This window comes from Dicentrarchus labrax, unplaced genomic scaffold (assembly GCF_905237075.1).
Source record: "Dicentrarchus labrax unplaced genomic scaffold, dlabrax2021, whole genome shotgun sequence".
NCBI lineage: Eukaryota > Metazoa > Chordata > Actinopteri > Moronidae > Dicentrarchus > Dicentrarchus labrax.
The window spans coordinates 21,914,695-21,930,924 of NW_026136721.1; the positions used below are offsets into that span (position 1 = coordinate 21,914,695).

Genomic DNA, 16,230 nt, shown 5'->3' on the forward strand with positions numbered 1-16,230 from the left:
CAAATTATATATCACTCCACTTTACATGATCTCATAGCAGAAAGGATCAGTCAGTTACCTCCATTATCTGGTCTCCATTGAAGATCTTGCCACTTTGGCCCACAGGCCCCTCAGGTAAAACGGAGCACAGATAATGATGTCCTGCCCGAGCCTCCAGACTGATACCAAGACCACTTGTCTCACTGAAACGCTCCAGATGACAAACCTGAAAGAGTGATGTGAAGTTGAATTGTGGGAAAAAGAAGAAGAGTAGCAAATTGAAGTAAAATGTGTTTTTTACTTCTTTAAATGGACATTAATTACATGTGGCACAGGATGAAATAAAATGATACAGCATTTACATACATACAATAAAATTATCTTTAGTTTGTTTTTAGAAATGTTTTGACGTACAATAACTTCATATCGCGGCCCGACTGCACGCTGCCACCTCATCCTCAGGTCTTCCTCCTCAGCCGGCGCCAGTTTCACTCCTATAAAATTTGCACACATACAAAGACAATTACCCTCATATCACATACACACACACACATATATGCACACAGAGAAAAGCGCACACATCCCCATTCCCATTCCTAGCCTAGGATGATCCAATCAATAAAGAATGGGATCCTATATAAAAACATCACCTCAGCTGTTTTATAGGGAGAAGACAACATAATTCTCCTTGTGGCAAAGCACGGATGTCAACCACAACCACTCAGACAGGCACACACACACACGCACACGCCCACACTACAGGCATCCATGAATATTCACACCCACCATCTTATGATTTCTTGGCAAACTTATGTTTTCTTGTTCATCTATTAAAGCCTCACAGCAATCAGGGCTTATTTGGCTTGCACTCTCTAATCAAGCCCAAAAACGCTCGTCTAAATAAAGCCATATATGCAGGCAGGGTGAGAGACAAATCATCTGGAATGAGCTGAATGAGTTGGATAAACGCATGACTGCACAACACTATAAATAGACTCCCATCAAAGAGCATGCTTCACTGCCACATTGCTGTTCCCTGAGCCCAATCAGCATATCAGAGTAAGTCCCATGATCCAGTTCCAGATTGCAGTGCAGTATGGGAAGGGGAGCTTACCGTTTCTGGAATCGTGTCGGGGTTTTCTGTTGGCGTATGCCGCTCGCCGGGAGATTTCACGCAGCGAGCAGATTCCTGGGAGACGGAGAAACACGTTTGAGCATACACGCAGGGATCCGCATACACACAAACATACTTGAATCAAAAAAAGATCATGTGTACAAGTTCCCAGCAAGCATTTGAGAGATGACAACATGCAGGTGGTAGCAAAGTTCTTCATATGCTAGTTTGAACAGTTATCAGAAAGGTAATTCAGTCATGATTTAAGCAGACAGTGCATGTAGCACCAGTGGATCATAACTTGATAACTTTCATACTGTGAAACCACATGTTCTCCATTTGCTCGGTTACTCTGAAACCAATCCCCTTACGATACAGCTGAGCAAATATGTTCCCCAGCACAAAACACCTGTCTCTTGAATCTTGTTGAGGCCCAGTCTGTAGGGATTTCCCTCGTGGAAGCTGTGGGAGTGTCGGAGGGGCTGCAGGGGAGGAACTGGGGGCAGAATGTGGCTCAGACAGACAGACTTCCTTAGCAACCTCAGTCTGACCAGTGGACCCGTCCTCCTCAGCACCTCCATGGCACGCTGCTCACTGCAGCCCTGCAGGCTCACCCCATCCACCTAAGTGAGGGGACAAGAGATGTAAAAGTAGGGAGAGCCAGGATCAAAGCATGAGTATGTTGGAGGAGACAGAAGCATTTTTTGTGGATGGAGCGGATGGTATGGAGGTACAGTGAGAGCAGGTAAATTAAAAAATAAAAATCAATAGTAATCAAAAACAAAAATAGAACAAGATGGAAAGCATAGGTAAAAATAAGAGATGATGAAGAGATGGATGGGAGTAGAAACTAAAACTATAAGAATTCCCCTTCATCAGCTAAAAAGACCCTAATTGGTGTGTATGGAACTACTATAAGTTGCAAACTGTGCAGATTTGGAGATGCTGAAATCGTTAAAATTCAGCAGAGAATATATTTGAGACAACAAGGTATTTGTCGTCAGAGAGCACAATAAAAAAAAAAAAAAGCCATCTGTTGTGTTGTAGTGGAACTCACAGATAGGATGATGTCACCAATGTGGATGCGTCCATCTTGATCCACAGTGCTGCCTTTCACTATGCTCTTCACTATAACACCAGCGCTGTAGACTGAGGAAAGCAAGATAAATTAAAGGAAAACCTTTAGGATTGATTGTGTAAATGTAGCTCTATACTCAAACATCATCAATAATGCCTTACATTAAGGGGGTATTATTCATAACTGTGTTATTTCCCCAGTTTGCCTCCATCAAATAGCTTGGAATAATGATGATTGTTCAAAAAGTTAAAAATTGGTAGATATTATACCTGAGTTTAGGTCGCCTATGTAGCTAGAAATGGTGAATCCCAGGCCACGACTGTTTTTAGTGAACTGCACATTGAACTCATAGTCATCATTCAAGTCATTGAGCTGGAAAGAAGCAAAGAGAGTAACATATAATGCACATCTTTTGGGTTAAGAGAATACTGTGTTACATATTTAATGTCACTGATTAGCCAATTATTTTACATAAAGAGTGCATTTGACTTTTTTAATTATGTGCACACAAACACACACACACACACACACACACACACACACACACACACACACACACACACACACACACCTTGTCTTCCAAGCTATCCTGGCTGAGGACAGGAGAGGAAAGGTGGTTGTCCTTGGTAATATCCCTGGCGATGAGCAGTTTCACCTTGTTACCAGCATTTCGCAGTACCTGGGCCAGGTGGTCATTTGTGAACGGATGAAAAGTGATAGTGTGTGACAATTAATAAATAAATAACATAAAAAGAGACAGCTGCCCAAAAAAAGACAGTATATTAGCGCCACCTGTGAGTGTCTCATCAGCTACGTAGGAAACAATCCCAGATGGTTCCATAGAGAAGCTCAGGGAGGCGGCTGTGTGCTGCTCTTTAACAGATGTGAGGCAGTTAACCACACCTACAATTTTCAAAACAACCGGTTCTTCTTCACCCTTGTGATGTCTTTTCTCTTGTAAAACTGAAAATTCCTGTTTGTGTTTAACACTTGTGATAAAACATATATCTCACTTTTGTGTTGCTTGTCCAAGTACGTTTCGAGAAAAGATTTCAAGGATGATTTGGCAAAAGTATGTCTCGTTAACTGTTCCACCTTCGTTAGAGAGCAGTGAACAGTTTTTTTTTATTGGATTAACTATGGGCTAACAGTGGATACACACAATAAAAGGGTCTGACTGCGTAAAACCTAGCTAAACACCAATTACATAAAGCATTATCATTACAGACAAATCATTTTTACAAACGATACCTTACCTGTGCCACCTGTTCGCTGTTCATTCCCGCCAGATCTGTATCTCCGATGCGCAGGATTTGATCTCCGCTACGCAGGCGCTTATCCTAGGGAACCGCGTTACAACACAAATATTTAGCGTGATCTGAAAATGTACACTTTCTGCATATTCTACTCCACACACTTAAAAAAAAGCAAAAGATTGAGATTTGGGGAAATACACTGATTTGCTTCCTTGTTGAGAGTCAGATGAGAAGAATGCCTCATGTGAAATATGAAGCACAACTCTATGTAAAAACACCATTTCTTGTTGCTAGACTTCAATTTTTGGAATAAACAGATAAGATATAACATGTAAGTGGGCTTAAGAGCTAATGGTATGGGTTTTTTTGTAGCCAGGTTGGCTGTTTCCCACTGCTTCCCGTCTGTCTTTAAACTAAGCTAAGATAACCAACTCCTGGCTGTAGCTTAAATATTTAAGGCATGACAATGGTATTGATCTTCTCATCTAACCCTCTGCAAGTAAAAAAACATATTCCCCAAAATGTTGAGCTATTCCCTCAACTGGCTAGCCTATTTAAGGTTTGGCTATGGTTGATTGGCAGGTGGATTTACCTGTCCTGCAGCTCCACCAGGGAGGATGGTCTTGACCATCACTCCTGTGCTCCGGCCTCCTATGATGCCAAAACCGAGCCCTTTCCCATCATTGATCAGCTCTATCATCTCCACATGACGTTTCTTACATGGCAGAGGTTAAAAGAAGAAGGAGGGAGGGAGACAGGAAAGGCGAGAGAAGAAAAATCTATTGTAATTAAACTGGTAACAAAAAGTGAAACCGCATTAAGAGGTTGAAGTGCTACAGTAAACGTGTTTGCTTCTCTTGTTTACTGTAAATACGTACATCCACAGACACACGTTCACCAGGTCTACAGAAACACCTCACATGTAAGCTTACTGTACCTCATGAGCAATAGCAGACAGGTTTCTCCCCATCGACATGGTGCGGGAGATTCGAGGGGGAGTGCAGTACTAAAAAATAAATGTTATGTGTAAAACAAAAGCAAACCTGAAATGACATCGAGTTAGGTGAGCAGCCTCTTATGATCAGCTGAAACCCTCAGTTGATATAATATCCAACTGTGCTTGAGTTTTGTAATGTTATATTCTCAAATGTAAAATGTGACATTTGGAATGGCGGTGTGTTAAATTTTACAATTGAAAGGAAAAACGATTTGGTTGGTTCATGGACGGAGTGCTTTAAGAATAAATTGCTCCCTATTACTAAACTCCTCCTGAATTATCTCTGTCATTTACAACTGATATTTTACGTACCTGTGATTCAGTGTGAATGCAGTTGTCTGGGTAGATGTCTGTGAAGGACAGATCCTGTGATCCCAGAGAAGATATGCTGCCATCCTTGTGGACGGATCTGGCAGTGCTGGGCCTTCGGTTCTCCATGGCCCATGTGTAGGAGTCACTATGACTCATGCCCTGTACCATGCCCTGGCAGGGGCCACAGTTCATTGAAACAGATTTGGAAATACCCTTCCCCTGGTTAGACTGAGAGAGCAATAAGGGATGGATAGGTAGGACACATGGAGAGATGGGAAGTAGAGGATAAAAGTGTAAAAATGGAGAGGATGCAAGTAAAAGAGATGGATCAGGTAGGATCGAGAGGGAATAAAAGAGTGAGAGAAGGATTGGGGGAATGCAAGGGAAGGGAAAGAGAAAGATTGGGTGGGAAATGGATGAGGGAGATAAAAAGGTGGAGAAAGGGATTGATAGAGAGGTGGAGACATTAATTGAAGAAAGGAGATATGGACACAGAGAAGGACAGGATGACGGTGAGGGAGTGATGGAGGGAAATAGAAAGGATAAAGAAATTGAGAAAGGAGGGCATTGTGAGACAATGAACAAAGATGTGGGAAGGAGAATGGGGAAATATGTGTTAGCCAAAGAAAAAAAGTACAGAAAGATAGCTTTTAAATGGAGCAGAGAGATAGGAGAGCAGGAACACGTGGACCTGAGATAAATGCTTCTGCTCAATATGTAACCACAAAACTGTCCCCTTTTATCTTTAAGGTTTGCTGTTTCAAAGTTTAAAAGGGAGTTTCACAAGATGCTTATTTCTGATCTGTATGCTAATCATTTTTAACAACTTTGACACCTGTTAAAATAGCAGTAGTAGAATAAAAGACAGAATACTACAAAATACTAATAAGCGACTTCTCACTCCATTAATTTACACTCATGTTCTCAGTGCTATATATAAAAACCTCTGAATTTAAGAAATAAAAACTGTGTCACTGCCTGTCCTGATAAAAATCCCGAAGCCTTCGACACAATCCAGTTCCGTGTTTCCTGGAATGCAGAGACGCTAAATGGCTACAGGCTCACACCACACAATGCTAATGTAATAATGCATAGTGTGTGTAGATCTGTGGCACTTATAGGGTTAGCCTATTACAGTACACCACAACAGACAGTCACAAAGCCGTGATGATTACAGACCGCCGACTAAGTTATATGCCTTGATGGTCTCATAAATGTAAACCATGTACATATGTGTGAACACACAGTGGTAGGCTATGTATGTAAATAAACATTGCTTGGTGACTTATATCGGCCACCACCAGGACAACATCCCACACACACATCAGCTCAAAACTTATAACAATGTCACAGATGACTTTTACAAACTCCTAGACATTATATGTAGCCACTTCTTCCTTCCCCTCTCGCTCTCTCGCTCTGTCCCTCTCTCTCTTTCTCAGGGTTTTAGTGGTAAGCTTAGGTAAGCTGATTACTCATCCAGTTTGGTTCCTGCATTCAGTATTTTGGGAATGATTCCGGCTCCTTCCCTACCATTCAATATACACCAAACGCCCACACACTCATGTTCATGCTGTACCTTCGGTGGGGGCTTCCGCTGAGCTTGCTGTAAGCTGAGTATATGATGGAACAGGGGGCTCTGCAGGACAGTCTTTAGCAGGGAGAGTTTCTCCTGCGTGGGGGCCTCTCCTCTCTCCTTCAGTTTGGCTTGCAGTCTCTCCACAGCCTCCAAGGCACGCTGAGTATCTGCAGTGGAATCATATATCATTTGTGTCATTTTAGAAACAGGTTTCTCCCCCGTTTTCGCTTTGCGTTAGTTTCAACATGTTGCAGCAGATGTTGTGTGACCCTGACACAAAGCCGGACTTTTGAAAATAAGCTATTAATGTCAAAGGGGCTGATGGAAAAATAAAAATATTTTCTCAAGTCTTGCAAAATGACTTAAAATACAACATTTGTCATTATAATCCAGAATGACGTCCTCTGTCAGCACTGATCCACAGTGTGATACGTATTAAAAACAAACTGAGGTCTGCAGGTTTGAGTGGACAGGAAGTGTGCTTGTCTGAAAAAATATCCCTGAACCATGGCTGCTAGAGAGTGAGTTCTCTCAATTCCAAGGTTTTTTAAACACTGTCACATTTTCTGCCAAAGTTATTCAATTTCAAACTGCAAAATACTGGGTTCACTTGTGGTCAAAACCTGAACGAAATGTTCTTTTGTAAGAGGGTAAACAAGTAAACCTTACCAAGAAAAGAGTGCTAAAGAAGGATGTGCCGTCCATTCTGCAGCACTAAAAAGCAAAGGCAACGACTGAAATGTGGTGTCAGGTCATATTGCCCTTGTTTATTAACTGTGAGCTTAAGTGTGAAGCTAATTAGCACAAGCCACAATTGCAGTAATTGTATGTGGCAGAAGGTTAAGACCCTGTAAACTCTTTACCGCAAAGTTTTGACTACCGACCAGACTGTGAGTCCTGTGCCACCTGTACATGTAACTATTCTCTCCTATCTGGCTGTGGCACCCATGCCTTACACCCTAATTGTAAGCCTCTGAAGATGGAAGTTGTGGGGAGTCTTACTTAAGTTACTGGAACATGTTTGGCTTTAAACAGTACTCTACATCTGCAGGTCACTGAGTGCGCTTACCCATGATCTCCATCGTAGCCTGACAGATTGTTTGGATGAACTCTTTCTTTTGTGACTCTTTGTCTCAGTTAAATGTCATTCTTCTCTTTCTGGCACCTGCAACATGAAAAACCACAAACAAGCCTTGTACAGATAGTCTATTTACATTTACAGTTTATTTCTGAATTAAGGTTTCCTGTTGATACAAATATGAGTGAGACACTTTTATTAGTCTGTTAGTCTGTATATTTTACATCTGTTATGTAACATGTATCATTTACCTACATCTTCTCTTCCAAGGCAATGCTTGCTTGCAAGCGCCTTGCTTGTACACTAATGCTCTTTAGCAGGATTTAAATCTTCTCCAAAAGGCTTTATCAGCCAGTGATGGTAATTAACTGCGACACATGGCCTCCCGACCATTCTGACTTGAGGGGGAGCCTGTATAGCATCAAAGCATGATAGCAATGACATGATTTGATTTGTAAAACGATGGGCTGGAAATGACAACGTCTCATCTGAAATCTAATTAGGGGCCATTGATAGGCACGAGGGGTATCGCAGTACTTATATGCCCTTCACGGCAGCCTAATGAAATCTGTATCTTATACCTGTTGATATCAAAATGATGTTGACTGCTTCAGAATAATAATAAAAAATCATTACAGATGAAGGATTTACACTAATTACCCAGGCCCATTAGCTACTAATTTGATATGTAATTTACAAGACAGTCTGATAATTTCTTTAGAAATGACCTGGCCACATTAGACCTATTACTGTGACGAACAGACGGACATCACGGACAGTTCACAATCGCTTGTTGCAGAAAGCCTCATCTCACCTCCATTGCAGCGCCGGTGGGCTATCAACAGGTCCCCACTGAGCTCCAAGCACAGCAGATTCACCACCTCCACCAGTCCGCAGGGTGAATTTACCTGTAGCAAATACAAAGAATGACACTTTCCCGATGGGACAAGTCATAACAGCTTATGGAGAAACGGCAAGATATCAAGAACCAAGCTGTGCGCTTTATTTTCCAGCATTGTGTCCGCGGCTTGTGAGCGCTCCGCGCAGTGCGCATGTCACCCTCTGATCTTCAGGCACAGAGGGCTCATCCCTAATGAAAAAGAAGTAGCCTACACTAAGTAATCCTGTAATGCATCAGCGGGACACTATGCACACAATGCTTGTAAATATTATGGTGACAGCCAAGTAAACTCCAAACTCGCTCCTGCACAGCCCATGTCCAGTGTCTTCATTAGAGAACAATTAATGACAAAAAAAGTGAGAATATAATAAGAAAGGATATAATGGAAAAGTAGATTGCCATGGAAGGACATTAGGTATGCATTTATTTTAATTTACGCATGTTATCTGGAGGAAAGTCAACATTTTTTTATATTAAATGACTCATTTTAATTTTTCAAATTTTCAAATAACATTTCCATTGCTTGTATGAATTCTATCAATTGCTCGATGTTTGCCTAGTAGACCCCTAGCGGGCACACCGCTTTTGTCTTGCTTTCTAAATCCCCAAACTGGGGTCCAGGGACCATAACGAGCCATTTAATGGATGAGGATTGTGATTTCACTTTTATGCCGCTTTTATTCAGCTGGGAATGGACAATGAATGGAACTGTACCAACTGTATATATTGCAGTTGTCACCCAAAGGCACAATGCAATCATACAGCAAGTCATGTTTAACAACAAAAAAAAGCCCCTCTCAGTTTGGAGCTTCTTGAGTCACAATCATGTCCACTGGGGATCTAATGGATTTCGTTAAACCGTCCTGGCCGTGAAGCTTGGCAGCCCCCCCGTGTGTTTTCACACGGCAGGTGGAGCCCTAGGTCCAGAGATTTAGGAGCCAGATCCAGTTCCATGTTTTCCACCAGACACCCCACTTCATCTCTCCCCCTCTCTCTCTCTGCATCCCCCAGGCAGGAATCATCACCCCCTCCCCACCCACCTCCCTACCCACCCTCGGCTCCCCGCCCGCCTGCAACGCAACGCTCCTCTCGCCGGGCTGCGCTCGATCAACCGAGCATCCACCGCGCCTCCAAATTGGTTTGTCATTTCTGACCCCTCTCTCTCTCCCTCCGTGTGTGTGTGTGTGTGAGTGTGTGTGTGTGTGTATGGGTTTGACCACGGTCCTCTGCTCTGCCGCGCTCTGCGTCTGTGGACTTCAGCAGAAGTCAGTAAGAACATAAAGGCAGCCGGGAAAGATAAAGACAGAGAGAGAGAGAAAAGGGAGGGAGGGGAGGAAGGGATACAGACAGACGGATAGAGAGAGAGAGAGAGAGAGAGAGAGAGAGAGAAAACGCCTCTGTCCTCCTCCAGCACTTCACTGGACTTCAGTGCATTTGCACGGACGCGATACATCCTCCTGTGTGAGCGCTGATCGGGATACTAAGCACGCAGCTATTGGTTTATTACACCCTCAGCTTTATCTCCATCCTGTCTTTCGGTCATTTTTACCCACGTCGGTTTTTTTTGTTTTTTTTTGCAGCAGCAGCATAAAAGAATTAACTACAGACCCGGAGTCGAGGCGGTGAAATTATTCATCGACTGGGAAGAATTATTTCGATCCAAAGATCTGCGTTCTGGGGACTGTATGAAAGAGCGCAGAAAAGGTTATTCCTGACTCCTCTGTGCGCTGGATGTGTATATATGCGCCTATATCGCTGCGACTGGTGATACGGTAAGGATCCGCACTTTATTCCTTCACATGTGATGTTTTTTTTTTTTTTTCTGTGCAGACATCGCTGGCGAACGTCGGTAAACCTCTTGGCTATATGCAAACCTGTGTCTGTCACTGACCTGCTCTGAAACAGCCTAACGTTATGGCAGCGCTGACTTTGGTTCTCACGGATGCCCATGGGAATGTGGCCTGCGATTATTGTACTTCAGGGGCGCGGAAACTGGCCCTAATGGACCAGCGGGGTAAAATGTAATATAGTTCCCGTATATGTTCAGATGACGGTCCGGCGACTTGTGGCTGGATGGGCGTCGCTTGGATGCGAGGTGTCGCTGAGGCAAAGTAATAAGCAATGATACCTATTATCTCTCCGGCGAATAATCAATGCAATCACATTATTGCATGACGGCTTGTCGGCCAAGGTGTACACATAATTATTATTCTGTAGCCGCGTGTATCTGCCTCACTGCAGGGCGCAATGACAAATCGCACGCTTTGGTATGATGGATGACAGATTAGACGAAGTGTTCCTCGGGGGTTTTTTTTAGTCCCATTTCATGTGCCTGTCATTTGAGTATATTGGAATGCAGTTAGTTTATTTCAGGGCTGTGTTGGTTTGTCAGCCGCAGTCTAAAATCCAGAGTAAATCCAGCTACTCTGTAAGAAAAGGAGCATCCAGCAGGCCAGTGCACCCCCAGGATACGTCAATCATGCGGATTCATGAGTGAAAGCTATGGCTCTTATTTACTGGAGAAGAGGCGTCCCGGGGTTGCAGATGACCTTGATCTGCTGCTGAAAAACTACGGAAGGTTGCACAATTCTTTTGAAAAGAGCAACCCTGCTTCAGATTTCTGTGACCACAGATGTGTATGTGTGCACTCTTTGCAATCAGCAGATTTTCCCCTTTAACAAAAGCAAATACTCATAGCCTTAAATCCCGTTGTGCCTCCAAACTGGTGATTAACTATATGGTTAATCATTGGTGGTCTGCCTCACAAATGAATGCAGATATCTAGCAATCCAACCTCAATAATCACTTGCTGTCTGTGTCTGCTTGGGTGGCCGCAGACTGGCCCCTTTGAATCAGTACTCTCAACATTCAAATGACAAATCAGTAAAGATGAGTGCGTGCAAGCTCCTCTGTAGATCTCAGTGTTCAGTGTGATATAAAGGCTGAATGTAAGCTATATAGTGTTGGTTGGAGTGGTTTAGAATAGGCCTATGTTGACTCATCTGTGAATGCTGCAGCTAAGAAAAGTGGCTCCAAGGAATCCACAGAGCAGGTTGGAAAATGGTCAGTGCAATTATCTGTATATCTACGTTGGAAGAAATTTGACATAGATTTGCTTGGATGCTATTTTGGCAGCTTCTGGTAAAGCACAGGCCTGTCTCCAAGGAGATTATTATGTTTGTGGATGAGATGAATATCACTAAATCATTTGTCATCAGTGCATCTGTTTGTGTCTAAGTTATCCTACAGTTCCTTGGTTGCATTCGTACGCCAAGTTGATTGTTTGTTGTAAATGTTTGAGAAGGAAGGGAAAGAAAATATTGTATTTTGCTGTTCAAGTCCTGGAGTTGTTGGCTGTAGGTGTCTGACAAGTTGTTTATCTAGTTTTAACAGTGGAGAAAAATGTAGCTTCAATAGTATTTGTGTTGTTCCTGTCCAAACGTACACCAGCTACAGTGGATGCTTTTGGTTTACTTTTCTGACAGGCCTGGGTAGCCTCTCTGGAGGGCCACGGGATGTTTGTCAGACATCACACCATGAATGCAAGGTGTGTCAAAGAGCATCTTGGGGCACGTTAAGTAAGTGACACCCATACGGCAGCACTGATGTTGCTGAAGAACCTGAAGCCATATAATGTGCAATAGCAGCAATCAAGCATTCTGCTGACTGTACGTCTGTCTGTTCTCCTTTAATTAGGTCACTGATTCATTTCACTTGTTATGATGCACAAGAAAAGACAAAAGCTCCTTGGTGGGGAAAACAGGGTGCAAATTACGAATGGTTGTGCTAATTTGGATTGTTCTGCTTGATTGACCGTGGACTGACTTTCTTTGTTTAGAGCTGTTAATGTAACAAAATATTTGCTTTAGATCTGGTTGGCTCCAAAAACATTATCCAACCCTGCAATGGAAGCAGCCTGCGATTTGAACAAGGGATCATATGTTAAACATCTTGCGTGCACACTGAAACCCTGAGATAATGAAAATATACCTTGGCAGACAACATGATCCATTGCAGACAGGCAGTAACAGACACACTAGAATATTGAGACAAGCAGGCATATAATCTGTTTTGTAACAAGTGTAACTGTTAGTTGAAGTCTCTATTTCCATCGTCAAGGGTTATTAGAGAGTCTAACTTCAACACTTGTGCAATTAATTCAGTTTAGTGGGCACATAGAACCTAAGGGCTGATTTTCCCAAAACCATTTTAGCAAGCGTTAAAAAAAAGTTCCTTGGATCCAGTCCTCTATTTAGGTAATTTATGCATAGCAAGGTAAAGGTTTGTGTCAGAGAGCCTTGTAGATAAACAGAAGGTGCTGTTTATTGTGCGCACTGAGACAACCAACCTTGCTGCATAAATAAATTGTCACTCTAGTGGGTTAAGCTGTGAGAAAAACCAAAACAAATCCTAATTCTGCAATAATAATATTAAGTTTCAATGAAAGCAGAGCTGCTGAATTTCACTGCACGGCACTGTTTCCTAATGCGATGATGATTCACATTCCTAGTCCCAGCCCCACTTTGTGTGCTGAGTTTAACCTAATTCAAAAGCCCCTTCCTGTGCTAGACGACATCTCTCTCCCATATTGAAATAATGAGGCCAGATCCTTGCCCGTCTTCCTCATCCACCTAAAGCACTCGGTCATGTGTTAACACATCCTTCCTCCTACCCTCTCCCGTCCCTCAAAGAAAAACCCCGGCTCTGTCTATTTTCCACCATCGACTGGAGCTATCAGCTCAGTTCACCTCTCTTAATGTGTGAAACTCGCCTCCGATATCATTCAACCCTATTAGAGGTTCAGACCATGCGAGAGGTCTACGCAGTTACTTTGCTACCTGATTAGATCTATGCTTAGGAAACGGGGAAACCAGTAGTGGACGACTGGCTGTCAGATCTCAGGGCATTCTCTGACTCATTGCTCCTATGGCCTCGACTAGAATAGCCCGCCAGAGATAGATGTCTTACTCTGCCTAAATATGGAACAGTTTGAAGGCTTTCTGCTCGAACCACCACAGCTTATTATCTGTCTGCGTTTTGTGGCCGATTGGAAGAAATGTACACTGTTGGCTTGACTGCTCATACCGTCTGTTTGTGTGTATCGCTGAAAGTCATACATGTTCCTGCTCAATGGTTATTGCATTGTTTAGCAGTACATTGTAATCAATCTACTACTAACAGCATCAGCAATGGTTCTCAATCAGTGTATTATGCCAAAAAAGAAAGATGGTCCAATGGATTAAATCTAATAATTAGAGTTTATTGATTAGTGTATTATTTTGTTAAGCAGTGAAGTAATTTTTTAAAAGTATTTTTTTGGGGGGCTTTTATTGGCTTTATGATAGAGACAGCTGAAGATAGACAGAGAGAGGGGATGACACGCAGCAAAGGGCCACAAGTCGGATTCGAACCCTGGGCCGCTGCAGCAAGGAGTCAGCCTCGGTACATGGGTCGCCAGCTCTACCCAGTGAGCTAATTGGGCACCTGTGAAGTAATTTTTTAAACACAAATACCAAACATAACCTTGTCCCAGCTTCTAAATGCTGAAAGTCTACTTTTTTTATTTGGCTTATTTAATAGTACATTTAATATTATTTGGTTTATGTGGGTTTTGGTTGGACAAAATAAGCACTTTGAAGATGATTTGACTTTAGGAAACCTTGATGGTAATTCTTAACCATTTTCTGGTACCACTACTGCTACTACTACTACTAATAATAATGATAATACAGTATATTTTTTATGAAGCACTCCTGAAAAAGCAGAAGAAAAGCTGTTGAATAAGTTGAAAAGCCCTCAAACCTCCTCAAAGGTTGGTTTGCATCTTGCTTTTAGTCCCAGTTTTGTAACAGACAAATTTAACAAGCCCAAGCACCTTAGGTTGTGATCCACAACAACAATTATTGAGAAATCAATCAGTATAAATTAATTCTGAAATTACCCCACAGCCATTTATTAGGATATTAAAATTGTGGCAATGTGATGATGTCCTTTGCTCTTCCCTACTTTGTATTTCTTGCTACCTTCCTACCATAAAAATCCTAAATAGATAAAATATTGAATAATATGAATTGTACACTGTAAGACTAAGCACATGCTGATGGCTTGTACTCCACCATCTCTTTGCTTTTCCTTCGGAGTGATCAATGTGTGAGGCTTAGGTTGGTGAAATCAATGTCTCATCTCACAATAATGTTTTTTAAACAGAGCTTTGTTTGTTTTGCTTTGACCAGTTGACCTGTCTCAGCCTTGGTTGCAAAACACCTTGGAATGACGTTTTGAAGAGGGCTATGTAACGTAAAGAAGATTGTTATTGTTCCATTCTGAAGTGGAGTGAGGAGGCTGTGAAAAGGTGCATTTGTATAATTTTTTACACAATTATGCTAGGTAACACACAGTTTACAATGGAAACTGTGTGTTACTTTTTGCAACTCAAGTCTGAGCTGTGATATAGATTACAAAGTATTTCTGTTTATGTTCATGTCTACAGGCTAACTCAGTTTCATTCTACAAATGGTCTGTACCATCATCACTGGATTTGTCAATGAACTGCATGTTTGAGCAGCTGCTGTCTACGTTAACTACTGTATCCACAGCCTATTGTTCTTTTAAAACCTCTCACTCACCCAGTAGTTGTTATCCCTCTTTCACAAAGAAAAAACGCTTGTTCTTCCAGTCAACACATCTCCTGTCCACACTTCTTCTCTGTGCCCTTCACCTCCCTGTGCCCCACTCAAAGCTGTCACCACTCAATAGAAAAAACACACACACACACACACACACACACACACACACACACACACACACACACACACACGCATGCATTTCTTCCCACAGATACTTTAAACACACATCAGTGTGGTAGGCTACACATCAATTACCAGCACTCTCTCTGCCGCGCGCACACACACACACACACACACACACACACACAAACACACATTCACACTACTATGCTCACGCACATGTATATGCTCACACACCCACAGAGAGCCACAGATAGACATGGCCTGCAGCTGTATATTTAGTGACACACACAGTGCCATTAGGGAGCTGAATAGAGAATCAGTGTACAAGGCCAGAGTGATTGTAAGAAGCTCACTCAAAGGTCTGCCGATTATTTTGGTCTCTGCAGGAAATCATTTACAATAGCACTCACCCCCTCCTCTCATCCTCACAGTTCAGTCCGTTTAAACAGTGTGTTGCTGTGTGTGTGTGTGTGTGTGTGTGTGTGTGTGCGCGCACGCCGTCCATATGCAAGTCTTAAGTCAGTCACAGCAGTATTGATGGGGAAATTCTTTGCTGTGTTGTTTGTGCGGTTACATATAGCGTGCTGAGGAGGTCTCGCTTGTTTAGAGAATGGGGTGCTTGGAAATGAGTCATACACAATGTGATGCAACACAGCGGAGCAGATTTGAATTATGGGGCAATGAACAATGAGGTCATCACAGGGCTGGGGGCATAAATCTCCCAGTGCCTTGGTATAACACAGCATTTCTTATCAATGGAGGAAACTACAACAGCACTTGAAAATGCAGTATTGTTTAAAAGACTGATCGAATGTTGCAAGTAAAGGACTGGGTTGGTTGACTTCAGTGACTGAGACAATGGAAGGGGATTTCTGGTTTCATTACAGTGACATTGTTTTTTGAGTACTGTTTACTTCAACTAACAACAGTTCATTTTTTTCATTTTGAATGATCACTTTAAAATATGACAGATTCTTTGATTGTTAAATAGTTGCAACGTTTCCTTCCTCTCAGCTGGCTCTTATCCACCATACTGCATCCAATGATATTTTCCATATCTTTCCCTTTTTCAGCAGATTGTCCACAATCAGCGTCTGCTGTAATACCATCATCCCCAGGCCCCTCTTAAATTTCCTGCTTACTGGGCTTTTACTTTAACTGCATTACATACATCTTCCACTCCCTGT

The 16,230-nt window shown here is 42.4% G+C and overlaps 2 protein-coding genes across 19 annotated transcripts in view; one reads left to right on the forward strand and one right to left on the reverse strand.

Annotated features, from left to right (window-relative positions):
- si:dkey-92j12.5 (multiple PDZ domain protein) overlaps positions 1-9,260 on the reverse strand; it is a 40,537-nt gene extending 31,277 nt beyond the window's left edge. For 5 of the 6 annotated variants that reach the window (XM_051385268.1, XM_051385270.1, XM_051385267.1 and 2 more), the window contains exons 1-14: positions 8,208-9,260; positions 7,385-7,480; positions 6,316-6,482; positions 4,737-4,964; positions 4,365-4,433; positions 4,020-4,142; positions 3,428-3,511; positions 2,743-2,850; positions 2,441-2,543; positions 2,151-2,242; positions 1,503-1,716; positions 1,094-1,168; positions 394-473; positions 59-205 (exon numbers count right to left, since the gene is read on the reverse strand). In XM_051385268.1, coding sequence (XP_051241228.1) covers positions 59-205; positions 394-473; positions 1,094-1,168; positions 1,503-1,716; positions 2,151-2,242; positions 2,441-2,543; positions 2,743-2,850; positions 3,428-3,511; positions 4,020-4,142; positions 4,365-4,433; positions 4,737-4,964; positions 6,316-6,482; positions 7,385-7,397 — 1,503 coding nt within the window. In that variant the 5' untranslated portion in view covers positions 7,398-7,480; positions 8,208-9,260. The remainder of the gene's footprint in view (positions 1-58; positions 206-393; positions 474-1,093; positions 1,169-1,502; positions 1,717-2,150; positions 2,243-2,440; positions 2,544-2,742; positions 2,851-3,427; positions 3,512-4,019; positions 4,143-4,364; positions 4,434-4,736; positions 4,965-6,315; positions 6,483-7,384; positions 7,481-8,207) is intronic. The other variant, XM_051385269.1, reaches the window with a different exon arrangement.
- An 87-nt stretch (positions 9,261-9,347) lies between these two features.
- The window catches only part of adgrl3.1 (adhesion G protein-coupled receptor L3.1), a 111,632-nt gene continuing 104,749 nt past the window's right edge, over positions 9,348-16,230 (forward strand). For 11 of the 13 annotated variants that reach the window (XM_051385279.1, XM_051385280.1, XM_051385278.1 and 8 more), the window contains exon 1: positions 9,581-10,066. The gene's annotated coding sequence lies outside the window, so the exon portion shown is untranslated. Of the gene's footprint in view, positions 9,433-9,580; positions 10,067-16,230 lie in introns of those variants that run through there. The other 2 variants (XM_051385272.1, XM_051385273.1) reach the window with 2 other exon arrangements.